This window comes from Hyalella azteca, unplaced genomic scaffold (assembly GCF_000764305.2).
Source record: "Hyalella azteca isolate HAZT.00-mixed unplaced genomic scaffold, Hazt_2.0.2 contig15104, whole genome shotgun sequence".
NCBI lineage: Eukaryota > Metazoa > Arthropoda > Malacostraca > Amphipoda > Hyalellidae > Hyalella > Hyalella azteca.
Genome location: NW_025944967.1, coordinates 29,352 through 50,125, shown reverse-complemented (window position 1 = coordinate 50,125; position 20,774 = coordinate 29,352). Strand labels below are relative to the sequence as shown.

At 39.6% G+C, this 20,774-nt stretch overlaps 1 protein-coding gene across 2 annotated transcripts; it reads right to left on the bottom strand.

Moving 5' to 3' along the window:
- Positions 1 to 8,440: 8,440 nt before the first annotated feature.
- Positions 8,441 to 20,443, bottom strand: LOC108680733 (KICSTOR subunit 2). 2 transcript variants are annotated; one of them, XM_018169634.1, is made up of 10 exons: positions 20,371 to 20,443; positions 17,160 to 17,306; positions 16,800 to 16,899; positions 15,830 to 15,959; positions 14,923 to 15,069; positions 13,847 to 13,985; positions 13,043 to 13,236; positions 11,697 to 11,925; positions 10,351 to 10,449; positions 8,441 to 9,300 (listed from the first exon to the last, which is right to left on the bottom strand). In XM_018169634.1, exons 2-10 carry the CDS (start codon positions 17,202 to 17,204, stop codon positions 9,133 to 9,135), a joined length of 1,251 nt encoding a protein of 416 aa, XP_018025123.1. In that variant the 5' UTR covers positions 17,205 to 17,306; positions 20,371 to 20,443; the 3' UTR covers positions 8,441 to 9,132. The 2 variants fall into 2 exon arrangements, with proteins under 2 accessions (XP_018025123.1, XP_018025116.1); XM_018169627.2 differs by lacking the exon at positions 20,371 to 20,443 and adding an exon at positions 19,906 to 20,361.
- Between the last annotated feature and the right edge of the window lie 331 nt (positions 20,444 to 20,774).

Below are 20,774 nucleotides of genomic sequence, written 5' to 3'. Positions count from 1 at the left end.
CATGATCTGAGTTTCTCAAAATAACTTGTACCGAGTGGGACTTGAATCCTGGTCCCTGAGTGCGAGGGACGAGTCTCTCTTCAATTCACCGCGTACATGATTGTTGTGTAGATGGCAGTAATGTCTCCCTATGTTGTGTAGGTGGCAGTAATGTCTCCCTATGTTGTGTAGGTGGCAGTAATGTCTCCCTATGTTGTGTAGGTGGCAGTAATGTCTCACTGTGAGAATTCTAAACTGCTGCCGGCCAGTGTATTAAGTAAAAATAGGATACAGGCAGGTTTCTTGGTTGTGACCCAGGGAGTTAGTTTCAATTGTGACTAAAAGGATTTTAGAGGATTTTAAAAATAGGAGGCATCAGGAGTGAAAAGGACTGATAATTTTGAACAGGACCGATTTTCATAGAATTAAGATAGCGACGAAGTTAATAACATCAGCAGATGAGCGGTTATCAGATTAATTTCAGATTAATTTGATCAAGCTTCTTATTTCTTCCTGAGTCACATTAGACCGTTAACTTCGTTTATTTAGGCAATATAAACTAGATGTACGAACTTTTGCCTTGACTGCGCTGGTCAAGTAAGGCCGAGGCGTTGGTGCAGATATAGCCCGGCATGGAGTAGTTGAGGGCGGCCAGAGGACGGCTGGGCACCAGGGCTGGGGTCCAGTACTGCATGCATACTTGTGACGCTGGACATGGACTGCTGACGCATGGATCCTGTTGTCAGAAATAATCCAAGAAGATTTTTGTGGCAGGGAAAATTCCGGAAAATTTGAAGATTATTGTGGCAGGGAAAACTCCGGAAAATTTAAAGTTTTTTGTGGCAGGGAAAATTCCGGAAAATTTAAAGATTTTTGTGGCAAGGAAAATTCCGGAAAATTTAAAGATTTTTGTTGCAGGGAAAACTCCGGAAAATTTAAAGATTTTTGCGGCAGGGAAAATTCCGGAAAATTTAAAGATTTTTGTGGCAAGGAAAATTACGGAAAATTTAAAGATTTTTGTGGCAGGGAAAACTCCGGAAAATTTAAAGTATCATATAACTAGTGCCTGATCGGTCAAACTTTCGTACATACTTGAAAAAGAACGCACAAATGCAAAGATTCACCATTACTAACAGTCATGTAATTTTTGTACTACATTTTTCATGCCACTGATAGATGAGAATTGTATAAAAGGTGCAAAATTTCTATCAAAATTCTTACTGATTGGTAGATATATCTATCGTTCTCATGATAGGGGATTTACTGGTATGTGGAATACTAGAATTTAGCGCAATCGAAAGTATCGCTTACGAATGCATAGCATCACATATTCTATGATATTTCTCTATTAAAAACTCCACTTATGTTTAAACCCATCATACTCGTATATATAGTGCAGGGTTTTTCATATGAGGCCGATCATGAGTGAGCTTAGTATGTCTAATCCAGCCATGCCTTCTTTCCTGTAATTCTTTCGACCTAATCCTGCTAGTTTGAAGCAGTTCTCTGGGCCTTCCGTGGAACTGCCTCGGTGGTGGCTTGATTTTCGGCCGCTCTTCGTCATTCGACGACTTTTTAGCGCATTTTTCTCATTTATGGAAAAAAAGGCGCTATTGTGCTCGTCATGTCCGTCTGTCTGTCTGTCCGTGACTTCACGTTTTCGTCGACGAGAAAATGCGCTCTCTGTCACTCACTGCAGTGAGTACTGAGCACAGCTGGGCAGCGCTACTTTGAAATGTAGCGGCCGCTACCGCTACCGCTAAATGCGCCAAATGTAGCGGGCGCTACCTCTACAATTGCTTAAATGTAGCGCCGCTACCGCTACCGCTGCTGAAATGTAGCGGCCGCTACATGTAGCGCGCTACTGCCCACGTCTGGTGCTGAGTTATATTTTTCTTTAGTATAACAATGTACATCCAACAACTACACGTAGGGTGCATAATCCTCATCCTATTTATATATAGAGCCACTATAATAGCCACTTTATCCTCACCAGCAAAGTTGGACCAACAGGCAGAGTGGTGACGTACGAGACCCAGCCTGACGCTGACACGAGAGTTGACACGTCGCTCATCAGTTGGCAGGCTTCGTCTGCAAGCAACACACGTCATAGGCTGCCATACTTGATTGCAATATTCAAATCACAAATTAAGCAGTCAAAAGCGGTCTTTTATTAATCAGCTCCGGACTACCGATGTAAGTTTATCGAAACCCTAATCGTAAAACATTGTTGTCTTTATTATACCTTTAATATTTTAGGAATAATCTGTGGACTATACGCAATGCATTGTTTGTAAAATTTGAATAAATTCTGTCTGAAATATAATTTAATTCACTCTCAATTCACATTCCCATGAAATTGGTAATATTTTGTCGAATTTGGCTTATTTCTCTTCACTTTGTCTTTTGTTTATCATAAATATTTGTGTACTTATTCTTATAGATAACTGGAACGTTTCTAACAGGAATATATATGGAGAATTTTACTGACATCTAGATTCTTGGTTTATATATGGTTATCAGTTCGATGACTTCCACAGGTTTTGCCATGAAAAAAAAAAAATCTGGAAAAAATCATCTGAATTGAGTCACTCACAACTAACAAGATTCTATTCGAATATTTTAAGTGCTTATTCATCAAACTTGCTTATCACGGGCTTAATTCATTTAGGATTTTAGGTCATGCACGGCAGCATCAGCAATTGTGTGCCATTTTGCGCGTTTGCGTGCATATAGGAATGTAGGGCAAACTTATCATTTATTCCATTAATGCTGGCAGGTTTGCGTGCATAGGAATATAAAGGGGCGAAACTATCATTTATTCCACTACAGCTGGTTTGAGCGGTCAATGAGCCGTAGAAGCGACATATTCTTGTAGCCATATATGTAGATCACATTTATGCGTGCCACTTTTTTAGAGCAAAATTTGCGATGGTGCGCAAAAACTCGCATGACATACATGTATATGCGTGCAACTTTGGACTTTCTGCATGTCTGGATTGAGATTTTTAACTTTTTAGCCTATACTGTTTCCTGCAAATTATTCAAATCGTCTACAATTTTAACACAAATAGTCGCAACAATGAATCATTGTATTTTTTCATTAATTTTACGCCTATGATCACCAAATCGGTCGGCGAACATTTGATTACCAATGCAGATTGAAAAATTATCCTAGATCACAATTAAAACTCCGTAGATAATTTTATAGCCGCTAATGATCTTAAAAATTTTAAGGAAGGAACTCATGAACAAATCATCATCACACTTATTAATATTGATTCCACTTATTCTTATCGTAGAAACACAGATCATCAATTAGAAAAAGACGTTAATATGACTTGTTGATTGATTGCATGTGTGGCTTTCAATACATAAAGATTGTTGATTGCGAGCACGAGTTTCAACGCGTCACGGACTGTTGATTGCGGAGTACGTTTCATTACGTCGTGCGTTTCAATACGTCGAGCGTTTCAATACGTCGTGCGTTTCATTACGTTGTGTGTTTCAATACGTCGAGCGTTTCATTACGTCGTGTGTTTCAATACGTCGAGCGTTTCATTACGTCGTGCGTTTCAATACGTCGAGCGTTTCATTACGTCGTGNGATCCCCTTGCCGGGAGTGATCAAAAAACTATGATTTAGTTTTCATTAATTTAATGTTTGATAAATTTCGGGCATAAATTTTCCATCCTCACCTGCTCTGTGCCACAAATGATTTGGGTGACGTTTGAAGTAGTTTTAATGTGCACATTCCACTTGAAACTAACATCTCGCCCAATACTTAACTTCACTTTCTCTGAAGAATTTGTGCCAGTTCGTTGCCTGACCTCACAGCAGCAACTCCTAAGGTGCTGTTTTGGGCCAGATTCATTTTGAAACTCTCCTGTCTACGCTTCAAGTCAGATGGTGTGGACTAACCTTTTCAAGAATCTTTGGCTCCTGTTCACCTTGGAAACTATGGATTAAAGCAACCCATGGAAGCTTAGCTTGAGCTCGGTCGGGACTTTGGACGCATGCGTGGGCACGTGCTGAAGTGGATGTCGTCTGCGCTACGACTTACCTCGATGGTACACCTGACGTTTTGGATGCGACCACTACCTTGACCCCGGCTTCTTACCTCTGCGCGGGCGTGGATCAGCTCCAAGAACCGGCACCTCACCAGCGATTCACCGAAGGATTTTTTAGCACTTCAGGTACGTCACCCTATCTTCGTAGGCACGGAGCAAGCGGTGATGAGGTGTTAAATCCTGTTCCTTTTCACTTGAAACCCGAATAAATAATAAAGCCCGTAATTATCCATACTCTAATATTTATTGGTAATTTTAAGACTTCATTCATGATTATCCAATAATAAAGATTGCTCTTACTCGGAACGTGTGGCAGCAAGTTGCACCAGCTCGACCTACTTTTGCTACGATTGCAAACTTTGTCATTTAAGACCTTTTATTGCATCGAGCGTTTTTTCGCCTACTTTGAGCTGAACTTTGTGCCTTGCCTGATCACCGTTTCCTTTTCTTCAGAATTTTCGGGTTGGGCAGACGCAGGAGCGAGTTGCGGCTCCTTTGCCTCTTCACGCTTATTGAAGAGGAGCCGCTACCAAAATTAGGCAGCACCAAACTAACTATCTCGTGGAATTGATGGCTATTTATACCATCTTGAAACTTTTTAAATAAAGAAAAGATTTCTTTAGCCTCCAGTCCATTCTTGTTTTGCTTGCCTATATCTTCATTTATCAGCTCGTTCCTCAAAGTTTTGTCCACATCAAGGCCTGTTAATGACATGCGCGCGTTTCAACCCATCAAGGACTGTTGATTCAAGGACTGTTGATTACATCGCGCGCTTCAACACATCAAGGCCTGTTGATTACATGCGCGCGTTTCAACACATCAAGGCCTGTTGATTACATGCGCGCGTTTCAACACATCAAGGACTGTTGATTACATCGCGCGCTTCAACACATCAAGGACTGTTGATTACATGCGCGCGTTTCAACACATCAAGGACTGTTTATTCAAGAACTGTTGATTACATCGCGCGTTTCAACACATCAAAGACTATTGATTCAAGGACTGTTGATTACGTCGCGCGTTTCAATACGTCACCGTTGAAGCTGAGGCCGGCACACTGCGCCACGTCCATGCACCGGCGCAGGCAGAGCGCCGCGCTCTCGGCCGTCGTGGTCAGCAGAGGAGTTCCTGAGAAGCGCTGCCCTGACCCTGCGACGTTTAGCCTCAATTTAATATCACCATAATATAACATATTTTCAAAAATTTAAAAGCAAAGAAAGTAGCCAGGAAATTCACCATTTCTTAAGAAGACGTTTCGGAAAACGTTCAACATATTTTGCGTGGCTTCACAATCATTTTCACCTTCGTATCCCTATACGTTTCCAAGAGTATAATTTATTGTCTTGTGATCGCGATATGGTCGGAAATGTATCCACAAGTAAAAGAAATAATTATGTTTTGGAATACATTCGGGGAAATAAGACATTACATAAACGGCACATGCAAATATCATTTGTCGAAAAAAGCTCGTTTCAAATATATTGAGATTAGATCTTCCATTATGATATTAATTTCTAATGAAATTGTATAATTTTAATCACTTTATATGTTCAGTTTATATAATATGTTTGTTCAAATATTAATGGTCAATGTCCCGAAATTCAGTATCACGTACGGGCTGTACATGCATGGTATTACCTTCCTGCAGAATAATTTTTTTAAATTGTATTGAATTTTGCATACTTTACAGGTACGTAGAAAGAATTTTGTAACGGCCTTTTTGATAACCACATAATTAAATATACATGATATTTTTAGCAGACACCCAGACACAGCCACTCGGGATCAGGAGACTCATCAGAGATCAGTGGTCTCTCCCCAAGAAGTTAGGACAATCATTCAGAGATCAGTAGACTCGCCCAGAGAGAGTCACTCAGAGAGATTCGCTCACAGATACTCACCTAGAACCCACCTAGAGATACCCACCCAGAGATACCACCCAGAGATACCACCCAGAGATACCCACCCAGAGATACCACCCAGAGATACCCACCAAGAGATACCACCCAGAGATATCACCCAGAGATACCCACCCAGAGATACCACCCAGAGATACCCACCCAGAGCTACCCACCCAGAGATCTGGCAGAGAGCGCCGCGTGCTGCACAAGTTCGGCCACGGGCGCTAGCAGCAGCGCGACGCTGAGACGCCTCATCAGGCGCGCCAAACTCGACAAGTTCATGAAGCTGGGGCGAGCGAATGTAAATGAAGATGATAAGTTCTAACGACTGTTAATTTGCTATGAAACTAACCTTAGCTTCAGTTATGTAAGTAAGTTAATTGTGAAACTGGGGGATTGTGAAAAATGGCGTACTATTTAGTTTTATTCTAAAAATTAGATGCTATGAAACCAGCTTTAGTTATGTAAGTAAGTTAATTGTGAAACTGGGGGATTGTGAAAAATGGCGTACTATTTAGTTTTATTCTAAAAATTAGATGCTATGAAACCAGCCTTAGCTATGTAAGTAAGTTAATTGTGAAACTGGGGGATTGTGAAAAATGGCGTAGTTTTATTTTAAAAATTAGAAGCTACACACAATAGCTGAGGAATGAAAAAAGAAAAATTAGCATCAACAATAGAAAATCGCACTATGTTTTTTTTTAAACCTTGATCATGTGATGAAAGTTATTGCCATAATTTATTTGGCCGTAATTTACAAAATTAGGAAACTGACTCAGAATAGGTCCGTTTCCACCTATTTGCTTAAAATATGTAATGATATCAGACTAATTAAAATATCTATGAATATAAACATGTAATAATATACCACCGAATGAAAATAACAATTAAATAAAAAAACATGTAAAAATATACGACCGACTTGAAATACCTATTAAATATGAAACAAGTAATAATGCCAGAACGACTGAAACTTCCCATTAAATAGTTTGTGGCCGGATCACAAGTTAGATAGATAATAATAAAAATATCAATATCAATACGGTAGCGATCACAATTAAGGATATGCGATGTGGTTATTAGCTATTATTAAAAGAATTAAATTTGGTATAATATTGTCCTAATAGCAAACTTCTACAGCTTGAGTTGAACGTGCGTCCCTAAAAACAATTTCTATTCTCTATTATTGAGGCTGTTTAGACGTACAAAAAATTGCTATACTTACTACAAGTTTTTGAAGAAAAACTTCGTCCTAACAACGACGTCGCTGTCGAGCTACTGGCCATGCCTCTCACAAATGTCGGTTAGCGCCAAGCCAATCTTCAGTCGTACAAATGATTGCTTAGCAATCACCCGGTGGTCAATATGCCAGTCTATTTTGAAAGTCAAAGGCTAGTACATTTCGTGATCTTCCTAACGTATTCGATAGTATCGTCAGCTGCACTGACGCTCGGAGCAATAAGCACTTAACAGTTGGCTGAGAACCAATATTGGAATTGAGTTTAACGTTATCAATATTCTTTACACGCACCAACTAGTCATTTCAGTTCTCAGGTCAGGCAGAAAATTGAAGAAACTACTTCATCCATAGATTCTTCGATAGAATTTAAATATGGGTATGTCATCCGCATACCGAATATTTATTCGGTAAATATTGATAATTGCAAATTGAATTTCCCAATGGACGAAATTGAAGTCCGCTATCAGGGTGGCCCAATGATTACAATTAAGCACAGCGAAATTGAAGCAGTAAGTTGCGTGTTCGAGACCGCAACCGGCTGCGAATGTTTTACGATGTTGAGAATCGGCGACACGTCTAACGGTCTAACGGACGCTGACAACGCTGTAAACCACTATCAAGACCGTATACTTAGTCTTACGTTATCTGAGGCGTTGCTGATGTTAAGTCAGTGTAGAGAGATGAGTAACTACGTATTCATTATTTATCCCCAACTATCCCATGAAGATAGGTTTGGCCTTCCATTTGGGTATAGAGCTGAATTAATTAATGACAAGGCATACACGAGAGCTGCAACTCTCGCATACCTGACGTAACTGGCATTCTTACGAGAAAAACTTACAGGCAGTTCTGATTGTCAGGATGCAACCAATGCGTAGGAAAGCGCCGTATGTAATCAAGATGTAAAATATAATTGGAGTTTGTTTTTCCTAACTATTTTACTAATTGATTAGTGAACTTTCTCGTGGCACAATTATGAGAGGTGGGATGCAAATATAAACGAAAAGGTGACAGTATAACATCACAATAACATACAAGCGCAAAGTGAGAATGATTAACATTTCCATAATATAATTGAAACGTATAAAAATAATAATAATAATAATAATAATAATGGCTTTCATAACCTATAACTAGAAAAACTAAAGTAATAAATATAAAGAATTATCCTGTTAAACGTTGACTAATATATTTACCATCTCTTGCATAATAGAAAATCATTGGGAGACGAGGTTATAAAAACACGAGCATCATCGAAAAGATTATTTATTCTGGTCAGATGAACGAATCATCTTAAATAGGATATGTTGATCACCTGGGAACCACTGGGAATTAGGTGCTACACTGGGGCACACTAGTTGACCCCTTGACACTAGTTGACCACCAGGACGCAATTAGGAAACGGGTTGAAGTGGCGGTACATTGATGACGAATTTGTAACCTTGAATTTCTCTGCATTGTCCAAAAAACGGGGAGATTATTAAGAGATATCAATGGTCGCAGGTCTTGTTCAAGTATGAGAAGCTTCGGAAGACTTGAGGTTTCATAGCAGCGTAACAATTTCAATTCTATACGTAACTAAGACAAAAATCCGAGATATTAATTCATACATTCTGTTGTGCAGAAGCCGCGAATTCAATACTCTGGGACATTACCTTGTAATGTCCCAACTTGTTATGTACGAAAGCTTTTGTATTATATCTAGGAACTGGCTAGCATGTAGCATTGTTAGGAGAGTTCTATAAATCATTGGCTCGTATAATTGCAAAACATTCTACAGCCTGATAAGAAAATACAACAAAATTATTTGACTTCCAGAATTTTGTGGGACATTTAACATATGAAAACGATCTCTCCCACACCAAGACGATAGAAAAACACAAGTCATTGCTACAAGACAAAACTACGGCCGTTATTCATCACTTGAAGCAGCAATGGACGACTATCTCGGCTTGAGTGTGGCGAAGAGCGACGTGAAGTTGAGCTGCAGGCAGAGGTCGCTCAGGAAGGTCCTGACAGGAACGCCGTCGCGCTCGACGCGGTGGCAATCATAGCTCACGGCCACCGTCACCAGCGGCTCCACGGCGCGAAGGTAGTGCGTGTAGCCGCTCTGCAGGGGAGGAGGCATCACTTGATTACTTGGTCTTAGGAGGATTAGAGACACTCCCTCCAACCTGCATTAGGGGAGAGGAGGCATCACTTGATTACTTGGTCTTAGGAGGATTAGAGACACTCCCTCCTACCTGCATTAGGGGAGAGGAGGCATGACTTGATTACTTGGTCTTAGTAGGAGGAGTAAAGCAATCCCCTCATACCTGCATTAGGGGAGAGGAGGCATGACTTGATTACTTGGTCTTAGTAGGAGGAGTAAAGCAACCCCCTCATACCTGCATGAGGGGAGAGGAGGCATGACTTGATTACTTGGTCTTAGTAGGAGGAGTAAAGCAACCCCCTCATACCTGCATTAGGGGAGAGGAGGCATGACTTGATTACTTGGTCTTAGTAGGAGGAGTAAAGCAACCCCCTCATACCTGCATTAGGGGAGAGGAGGCATGACTTGATTACTTGGTCTTAGTAGGAGGAGTAAAGCAACCCCCTCATACCTGCATTAGGGGAGAGGAGGCATGACTTGATTACTTGGTCTTAGTAGGAGGAGTAGAGAAACCCCCTCATACCTGCATTAGGGGAGAGGAGGCATGACTTGATTACTTGATATGGGGAAGGAGAATAGAGACCTCACTACATGCAATAAGGTAGAGCGAGGTGTGATTTTTCAATACAGGGGGGCAGGGGGGAGGAAGTCTAAAGCCCGTTTAAGAAGACGGGTACATATGCGCGTACCTGTGAAGGCGCATACAACGACGCCTCTGTGGCGAGTGTATATGGCAATACCAGGTGGCAGTGCCGGGTGAATATGGCAAAAATCTGGTGACAATACCGGGTGAATATGGCAATACCTGGTGTACATGGCAATACCTGGTGTACATGGCAATACCTGGTGCACATGGCAATGCCGGGTGTATATGGCAATATCTGGTGTACATGGCAATGCCGGGTGAATATGGCAATATCTGGTGTACATGGCAATGCCGGGTGTTTGTATATGGCAATACCAGGTGGCAATACCGGTTGAATATGGCAATACCCTCAATATTAATACCTGGTGATGGTAGACCTGGCAGACATCGTCTTTAGCAGGCGGCAGCTGCTCGGCGTCTCTGCTCAGCACGGCCAGTAAACTCGTCCACCACTCACTATCCTGCGCACAGATTACGATTATCAACATGTTTCCAAATTAAAACCTGTCTATGGAAATATCAATCAAAAATTCTATTCAATAGTTGGTTCCCGGACATATTTAGTCCGCAAAAAGAATGATATTATATTGGAGCCATCAAGAATTAAGTTCCGAGAGAAGCTGACAAGTGAAAAACCAGCAAGTCAGAAGCCAGGAGCATATGACAACCATTAAAGACAGGAAGAGAAGGTGTTGGAAAAAACATTTCCACATGGTTCATTAAGCTGGAATATCTGGACTTGTTTTGTGTTCTCAAATTAGGAAACGGAAACTGTTGGTTGTAGGGAGGATAGCCGGAGAGTGAGTATGAAGAGACACGTGGCGTCGAATACAGGAGATTTTCTATAGCATCCATGATCCGCTAACCTTTTACGTGTCCAGTGTTACGAACTATTTAATCAAGAAACTTTAATCCTAGATGAATTTCAGTTATACCAATTTGTACCAACTGTATAAACCTTGTTAACTTACTTCGTGAATAAAATTATGAACTGAAACGCCCACAAGTGCCTTTTGTAAATCTAGTGTTATCGAATCAATAGTCAAACAACGCAATCAGCTTACGAACGATCACTATAGGCCTATATGCGGTGCCTCAGCTGATGCGGCAGCTGACAGGCCCGGACAAGGGAGTCATGTTTACAAAAAACCTTAACTCCACAAGATTTCACAAGTAATCTTACCGTCACCTCACTACCGCCGTCAAAGGCAGACCCTGCAGCTTTCGGAACACAAAACCTCTCAGTGCTTCAGAAGAGCAAAAATACAAGAAAACGCAATCGAAGAGCAGTCGTTGTAAAAAGTTTCAGTAATTATAAGGAAACACAACACGTTAAACTGGATAAAAAGATCAAATCCTCACAATTTTAGAAACCTTGAATATATAATGAAAGAAAACTTCACACATACCAACACTGCACTTCACAAAGCATGAAGTATGTCGCGCAAAACTTTCATATTGTTTATATTTCCAGCATGGAAGTAAAGGCAGGCTTGGAGGGTGCCTGTCACTTACCTGCGGTCTTTTGAGTGGTCTGGATGTGAGTGGTCTGGATGTAAGTGGTCTGGATGTGAGTGGTCTGGATGTGAGTGGTCTGGATGTGAGTGGTCTGGATGNAGATCTCACCGTGTTGCCCCCAGCAGCGGTGACGGGACTGGAGATCTCACCGTGTTGCCCCCAGCAGCGGTGACGGGACTGGAGATCTCACCGTGTTGCCCCCAGCAGCGGTGACGGGGCTGGAGAAGATGCTCTCAAAAGTTCGGTGTGGTTTGGAGACGTCGTCGGAGGCGTGGTAGGAGGTGGGCGGGGGAGGGCAGGCCCCTGGAGGGGTGGAGGGTCGGAGGTGGTAGCCTGGGCCCTGGTAGTCTGGTAGACCTGAGGTCTCGAGGACGAGACACACGCTCGTCGCGTCAACTCGACGCTGGAAGCTCACAAGTCTGCACGCGAGTTACTTTAATAACTGTCAACTCGCTATGTATTACGGTGTTGCTATTAGGCATGTGCCAGATTATTATTCATCGAAATAAAATTATAAAATAGATATTTTTTCTGATGATATGCATGATAAGGAGAATTTACTATCAAGTAGTTGAATGAAAGACAGTCGTTGGATGTCCCATGTTGAATTGCATGACTGACCAAAGGACCTGCCTAAAACAACATAATCACTTTGAAAGGAACTTAGAAATAGGCAAAAAATACACACATAGGTACCTACTCTTGTTGAGTAAAGAAATAAAGAAGGCAATTTTTTAGACACGTAGTCTATTTTTACAGGTAAAAAAAAAATCTCGATACGATATGAAATTTGGTCTGCAAACAAAATTTCCTAGTTCTGTTCACAAAATCACATACAATTCTCAGTTGAGCGGCTGTCCAGGTGAAAAACAAATAAAGGTATCATAAGATTCATTTTCGATTACCTTAGAAGCAAGAATGGGCAAAAATTCCATAGCTTTGTCCAGTATCTATAAGGAAATATGCATTTTTTTATTGCACACCGTTACTAAACTGCACTAGAAACAGGATATGGTCACTTAAAATCTTACATAAATTAGCTATTTCACCATTTCCGCACTATTTTTAGAAGATAATTTTTTTTTGTATTCAAAGAATAATCTTCCAACGTAATCAGTGTCTCTACCGATATGCACCCATTCGCACACGCCTCAGAATTGAAATATTATCGAGCATAAAATGCGATGAGAGTGCTCACTTAGCGACGTAGTCGACGGGCGCTTATATATAGTGCATATCGGATGAGACAGTGATTTGAATATAATTTGTTAACAAATTTAATAAAGATATTGGTAAGAGATACATTTGGTCATGGCATCGGCATGGATATATCATCGAACATTAAATAAGAATCAAGTGCTCACTTAGCGACGTAGTCGACGGGCGCTTATATATTGTGCGGATCGGATGAGACAGTGATTTGAATATAATATAATTGAAATAATAAATTTAATTGAGATATTGTCAAGAGTAATATATTGTCATGGCATCAGCATGGATATATTATCGAACATTAAATAAGAAGCAAGTGCTCACTTAGCGACGTAGTCGACGGGCTGCTTGGCAAGCAAGTTCTTCATCTCGCCTAGGGTTGTCTGCGGCGCAAGGCTGTTGTAGAAGTACAGGGAGAACTTGGCTGTAGCAGCGGAGCGCACCTGCCACAGCCAGCTGAACAGCGGGGGCACCGTCTGGGTCTTCAGCAAAGACGACCCAAAGCTGTACTTCTTGCTCTGAATTACAAACAAAACTCAGTTGCAAAATTTTTGATGCAATTTTTATCCTTTTGAGCCGAAATATACATTGAAACTCCTAGTTACATCATATAAGAGCAGAAATGAACAATCAATCACGAGTTTAATTGTAATTACTATCAATAGAGAGGCTTCTTGTCCAAACCCAACTCTATAGCATAAGTTTCCCATCAGATGAGTCTAATTAGTATCTTGAGATAAAATTAAGACGTTCATATGAATGTCATGTCTATCTTCATTGGGTAAAATGAACCATGAAATAGCAAGATCGTCTAGAGCATCATATTAATTAGGCATAATCAGAAACTGGGCTCTAAACCACTCCACACTAAATCACAGTTCCGATTCTCCATTAAAAATTCACCCAAAATACGCGGGGTGAAAATCAACCCTAATGAAATGAAAACTTAGCTCTAAAACTTAGACATAAAAAGGAAACATTTAAGAATGCAGAATATAGTTTTCTAGCCACTTCTAGACAAAGAGGTCCTCCTCAAGCAAAGTCTTAACAATGAATAATATCAACAAAATTTTAGTCCAGCGCAAAGACAAAGTTCACATATTCTCAGCCCCTGTCATCCACACGGACCTCCTTGCTGGTGATGAGCTTCTGCCAGTTGACGAGCGCGTCGTGCGCGGCATCCAAGTGCAGCAATGCGGACAAGAAGCTGTGGTGCTGAATGCTGCACAGGCCCTGCAGCACGCTCTGCAGCACCTCGCACTCGTGCCTGCAGCAGCATTATCAGGACATGAATGCTGCACAGGCCTTGCAGCACACTATGCAGCACCTCGCACTCGTGCCTGCAGCAGCAGCATTAATACATAATATAAACAAGTAAAAAGTCCACAAAAGCTTGCTGCATTGTCGGTCATTGAGGAAAATTTTTTTGCTGAAATAAAAAGTGTTAAATTAGGCTTGATCAGTAATAAATTAACCCATAAACTGTGTAAACGAACATTTTAACACTTTTTGGCCCTAAGTCATTTGGCAATATCAATCAAAATAATTTATCAAAAAAAACTTTAACTTGAAAAGAAATCATAAATTAAGATCCAACCAACGACGAGCTGTAAGTAATTTAATTGCTCATAACAGATAAAAAAAAAAAATGAAGTTCAACACAAACGTAAGTGAAGCATTACCAACGGCTGTTCCATCGGAGACTGTTGCCCTGTATTGTGCTGAGCCTAGTGCGGTAATCTAACTAAATAAATTTAGCCACATTAAACTTAAAAACCTCAAAGCCCCCATCTAATCGAGAATATTTTATCCAATACCTTTTGAGAAGATTTTGAATATAAGAATAATTGACTTAGAGAAAGAACCAAACACAATGAAGAATCCTGGCTGTCACATAATAGAAGAGAACCACGTGAATGTATCAGACATGTATATTGATTACTACAAGCAATTGAATATCCTTCTAGTGATTAAAATAGTTTCATGGCGCAATCGGTTGCACTATAGTTAGAGGAACTGATGACCTAAAGTTGGTATCATTTCATGAAGCAATTGGTGGCACTAAAGTTTGCCTGGCATCTGACTTGAGGTTGACATCATTTCATGAAGCAATTGGTGGCACAAAAGTTTGCCTGACATCTGACTTGAGGTTAGCATCATTTCATGAAGCAATTAGTGGCACTAAAGTTTGCCTGGCATCTGACTTGAGGTTGGCGTGCAGGGCAGCAAGCAGAGGTTGACGGCAGCCATCAGGGCAGGTGTAGGAGATGTCAGCGATGCTGGAGGCCAGGTCGCCATAGTCAAGAGTGTTGTTGTCGCCGCTGCAACTGTGGTTGTAGCATTTCTCGTAGCTGTAAGAGATAACACGAGTAGTTCTTACATAACAGTGGGATAAAAGTTGATATTCTAATATTTTGTAATGATTCTCATTGCAGCAGAGGGAGGTTAGAGATTACTTGAGCTAAATTAAATTGCTCCTGATATAACAGGCAGATAATGGTTCAGATTCTTAATTTTCAGTCAAGGTCACCTCATCAACGCAGCTGGTACATCAATGGATTACTGATACTTATTAATTTAATAGGAGGTGAACAAAGTATTGTATCTTCCCTGCCCAGTCATTAAAATCTAGGTAGAAGGGACTGAAGAATAATTTCTTTCGCTAAATGCAGCCCAATTTTGACAATAAACCATAGTCCCTTTAATAATTAGCCTTATTTTATATTTGGTATTTGGAAGTTGAAAATTTTTGAGCTGAATGTTTCAGTTATATTCTTTTTGGCAAATACAAATGAAATTTTTTTCACACACAAAGTACGTACTGCAAAATGACAATTAAAAACAAGCCATGTCTGTCACTCATGATTGCTAGACAAGTTCCTATAAACTTGCCACACTCTAATAATTGAAACTAACATGAACCGAATGCTAAATGAAATAATTTTACATTGCTTCTTAAATTTGATGAAAAGCTAGGGTGTAATGTAAAAGCTATGGTGTAATTTGATGTAAGCTCAGGGTGGCTGATTGGTTACAACAACCAAGATTGGAGAGACATAACCTAACCCAAGCCAATACTTCTATATTTTTATCAATATCAACATGCTTTACAATTTGATAAGGCACAGCCTGGCGGTGATGAAAGAGCGCAACTCAGCGCTGAGGCTCCAGATGAGCTCCCGCAGTCCATCTCCAGCAGACCGAGCAGAGGGCGGTGGCTCGTCTCCTGTTGCTGCTGCATCTGAGGAATTAAATGGTTGTAAGCTAATACAATCCAGCTTCATGTTTACAGAGGATAGGAATGTCACGGATGAAGAATTGAGAGACCGTATCAGAATAAGATTCTTCCTTTTTGCCATATATTCTGATATTTAAAAAAAATCCAAAATAGATGGAAGTTTTTGCCATTACCAAGCCTGCTGATGCATTTATGATACATGTCAAATAATTGCATAGAAACAGTTGAAGCTGATTCAGAAATGAGGTCATGAATACAAATAGCTAACTTTGCAGTATAACTGGTATAAAGTTTCATAACCTCAACCTCTTTGGAGTCCTTCAATATAACTTTTATTTAAAAAAAAAACTACCTAAGGGCAGTTATTTATAAATCTGTAGGAATCATTGTGAAGTCATAAATCACTGTGAAGCAAATTATGTGTTAATCAGTCACCAGTTATGTAGCACAACAGATGCTGATATACAAAAAGGTAATTGGCCAGAGTCAATTGCTGGCATCCACTGGTCACCAGAAAGATTTCTATAGTTTTCCATAAAAATTAAATAAAAAATTTGACTAAATTGATTTAAAGATCATAGGCAGCTGAAATAAAACTTTACAGTTTGCCTTATCCTACAACCTGGTTTTCCTCAAGCCACAGGCTACCTACCAAAGAAGATTATTAAGTGAGGAGTAACATCAGTTAAGAATTGCACTATCTTGCAATAGGAGTATTGGTACGCTTGTTGTTAATCAAGTCATTTGATGAGTACGGTAGTATGTTATTTCATAACAAACCAATATGATCAGGGTCACAATGGTGCCACTGCCCAAATAAAAGGACCATTTAATTATGCAGACCTGCAGGCTGGTGGAGAGATGCTGACATTGTATTGGATGCTCCCGTTTCCAGCTCAGAGAGATCAGACAGTAGTCCTTCATATGATGCACGCAAGCTGTTCTGAGCAAAAGCATGACGGAACCATCACTTCATTGAAACTTGAGGGATTTTAACACGTTGTATAGAATCACTGAAAAGCAATTTAAAATAAAATGTTTCAGTTTTCACAGCTAAGCCCAATAATATTTTTTTTAAATAGTAATAAATAAAACAATTAGAAAAATGCAACAAACCTCAGCAAAACTGACTATGGCATATTACATAATTATAAAATTGATAAAACTCAAGTGTGCAAGCCCATAATTGTGAACAGTTCTCACCTCCCTTCTGAGGAAGCCCTTAATATTCAGTAGACTCAGATTCATGTAGAGTTTCTCCACAGCAGCAAGTTGAGCGAGACAAGACAGGAACTGAGGCCATAAGGAGATAATTGATGCAGAGCTGCACACAGCACTGCGCTCTTTTTCCTGCACAATAGTGATCATATAAAAGTCATGATTGATGGCAGACAGCATACGTGTTCTGCTGTTCTTGATTTGTTAGAAGGATTTGTAATCATGCTTAAGAGTAGAGAAAATAGCCAAGGCTAGAGGAGACAACATGTGCAGGTGTTTGTTGAAATATAAACTCCTGACTAGACCAAAACCATGCTCAAAAACATTATGTTTACACTACAATTAAGGTTTTTAAAATATGTTTTTAAGGCAATAACCAGATAAGTTTTGCACTACTATTAAGAGTACAAAAAATTTATTTTTTGCCTCCTTCATTCTTCAGATAGATTTCCTATAAATCTGACATGATCTCTTTTCGCCGCTGCAGATTTAGTTTAAATTAGAAGATCAAATCTTCTTAGAGTAGTTGCACAATGCAAATCCCTCCAGTATGTAGGATAGACTACAACAAGAGTTACAAGACTAGAATCCTAGACCTAGAAAAGCCTTTAATGCTAGACCTAAATTAAGTACATCCTCCTTTCCTATACATGGAATCTGAATGATTATTTAATACAGCAACCTAAGTTTAAACCTAAAACTAGGTTATTCAACATTGATTCCAGATAAAATTGCATTATTTGCATTTAAACTTTGTGCAAAGTGTAGCAGCCTTCATTTAATGTATATATTTGCTTAAATATATTTGATACAGATTTGATGTATGAATATTATAGGTTATTAAGAAATTAATATTATAAAAAAATATATTCTTCCAAGTGGATACCAGTACTAGATAGAGCAGCTTGATAGAACAAGCAGCTGAATGGTGTACTATCTAATGGGGCAATAAGTAGTAATAGCTAAAACACATGCAGGATTGCAGACTGCAGAGTATATTGGGACAATCCTCCACCATGGCATAAAAATGTTATAGCAGCAAAACCAATTGAAATATTTCAAAACTAAAAAATAGTGGCATAACCTTCAACATTTTTCTTATCAATCACTTGTCACTAAAATATTCCTTTCTATTTCAGGTATGTTCTTTACAATCTTTTTTTGTTATAGTGAAATTGTGAATTCACTTGACCCAATTAAATGGTGCAAAATTACATGCCATCCAGTAAGCTTACAGATATAAAAGAAATGCTATATGCCATATGGCTGCAGCCTGCAGATATGAATATTGCAGTGGACGAGCAGTTGTTGTCAATGCTCAATGGCATGTCCACTGGTCCATGGGATGGAGACTGGAGACAAGACAGTAGTCAGTAGGTACTAATATCACATCAATAATACAGTACCTAATGTGTGGATATGCATGGTACGGTAAACGCGGTATATTCCGACACATTAAGGACGCATAAAAAAATGAAAAACTATAAAAAAAACCGTACTATGCGTTACGCAAGTTCTGTTGCCTTCACATGACTCTCAAAACACTTCACTACGCGTCAGCAACGATGAAACGTCACAAAATGTTGCCATATGTATTAAAAAGCCTTAAAAATGGAAACCTACCAAATCCCTATATTCCGTCACTTTGTGTGGCAACATCCGACACGTGGTGAGTCGTATTGCGTCAGCGCTTCAAATTTAACTGATATGTATTGCCGACATCCACGTGTTTGAATTCCGTTTGCTGTGTGAGCTGAGCTGTATTGGGATACAACACGGCTTTGAATTAGAACACTAACGAATATTGAACACTACTTAATTACGTTTTAATTAACAGCTATTAGGCTTTTAATTAAGCAAATTTCAATTTTTGTACAAAGCTTTGAACGATCTGTGTGTGTCCAATTCAAGTTGTGTCGGAATTAGTTTTCATGTGTCAAAATCCAACATCTCAACTTGATCATCTATTAATTTATTTACGACTTGAAATCAGTGAATACATGTATACTTAAAGGATTCCTAATATATTCACAGGTGTACTTAAAAGTCTCAAACCATAATATTCTTCCTATAAAAAGTTATTCACTATTTGGTAGAGCCATGTCAACTGTCAAATTTGACACATTTTTCGATGATCTCACCACGTGGCATGCATTGTCTCTCTTTGGATCTCAATATTTTCCCACTAGACGGCCAAGACCTAGTGTTTTTGCAGTATTTCGACACGCAAATGTATGACGTCACCATTTCAACCATCAATGCATCGGCCATATCGATCGTAAATCGTGATTTATGGAGAAGCATAATTGGCGACCGGCGTCCAGTGGCATCCTGCTCGGCGTCTTTGGTGCATGAAATCGGCGTCCTCGACCTATGTTGTGCCATGCTCTACAGTCTGGCCACTAGATGGCCAAGACCTAGTGTTTTTGCAGTATTTCGACACGCAAATGTATGACGTCACCATTTCAACCATCAATGAACGCATGGAACTAAAACAAAGCTTAATATAAAGGAAAAGCTGGAGAGGTGACGGAATTACCTACGAGTTAGTTAGTTTAGTGACCCTATGATTACTAGCGCTTCAGCTGATAAGCTATCTCGCGCCGGAATTACCTACGATGTCAGAATATACCGCGTTTACCCTAATATCATATCAATAAAGGAAAAAACAAGTTAAAATCACAGAAATTTAGACATTTTCAAAACTCTGATTCATGATTCACATACATACCGCTATGTCTTTTGCCTTGCTGTAATTGAAAGCTGCCATTTGTTGGAAAATGGCAGGCAACACAGTGAGTTCTTTGCCCTCCATTATGATTATCAAAAATATGTAGCCTGGTGGCAGGTGGGAGGTGGCTGGTGGCACTAGTACCTCAACAAATTTATTGAGTCAAACTTGTATAATAAATCTATGTATTTAATTCTATTAAGTTGAACATTTTTAATCATGCTATAAATATAATGATTTAACAATAATGATCATGACGTCGTCAGTCGTCTTGACTCTTGATTGTACCCTAATATAATAATTTAATAAATGAACACAGGCGTCAATTTGGGTCGAGATTTACTGATTTAGTTGGATTGGGAAAGGCCCAGGTGACTTGTGCTTGTCACACCTGAACTTGGCAAATTAATGGTTTATTTGTGAACATGCATGATATGATCGTTCCGACCACTTCAGCCTCAGTACCTGAACGTGTACTCAGAACTCCCGAGTACCTACACAGCTACACTCAGTTCAGCCTTTCAGGCTACTACCAAATACCAATTATCTACCAACACAAATACACAATCGGTTGCATTCTTGCACCACGTCAGATACGAATTTATTTCAGGGGAATTTCAGATCTAGGGTAATATTGCGCTATAGATAAATATTTCATGTTGAATAGGCAATTCTGTTCAACTGAGTAATATTGGCACCAATTTCAATACATTTTAGTATCTATTTATTTCGAGATGGTAAAAACTGAACAGTAAGCAAGAAACTACATATATTCGGCAACATGGGCTGTTACTTAGCAATTAGCAAGATGAAGTTCTGACAAACAAACGCATTTACCTCATCTGAGTTGTCTAATGGATGAAAAACTA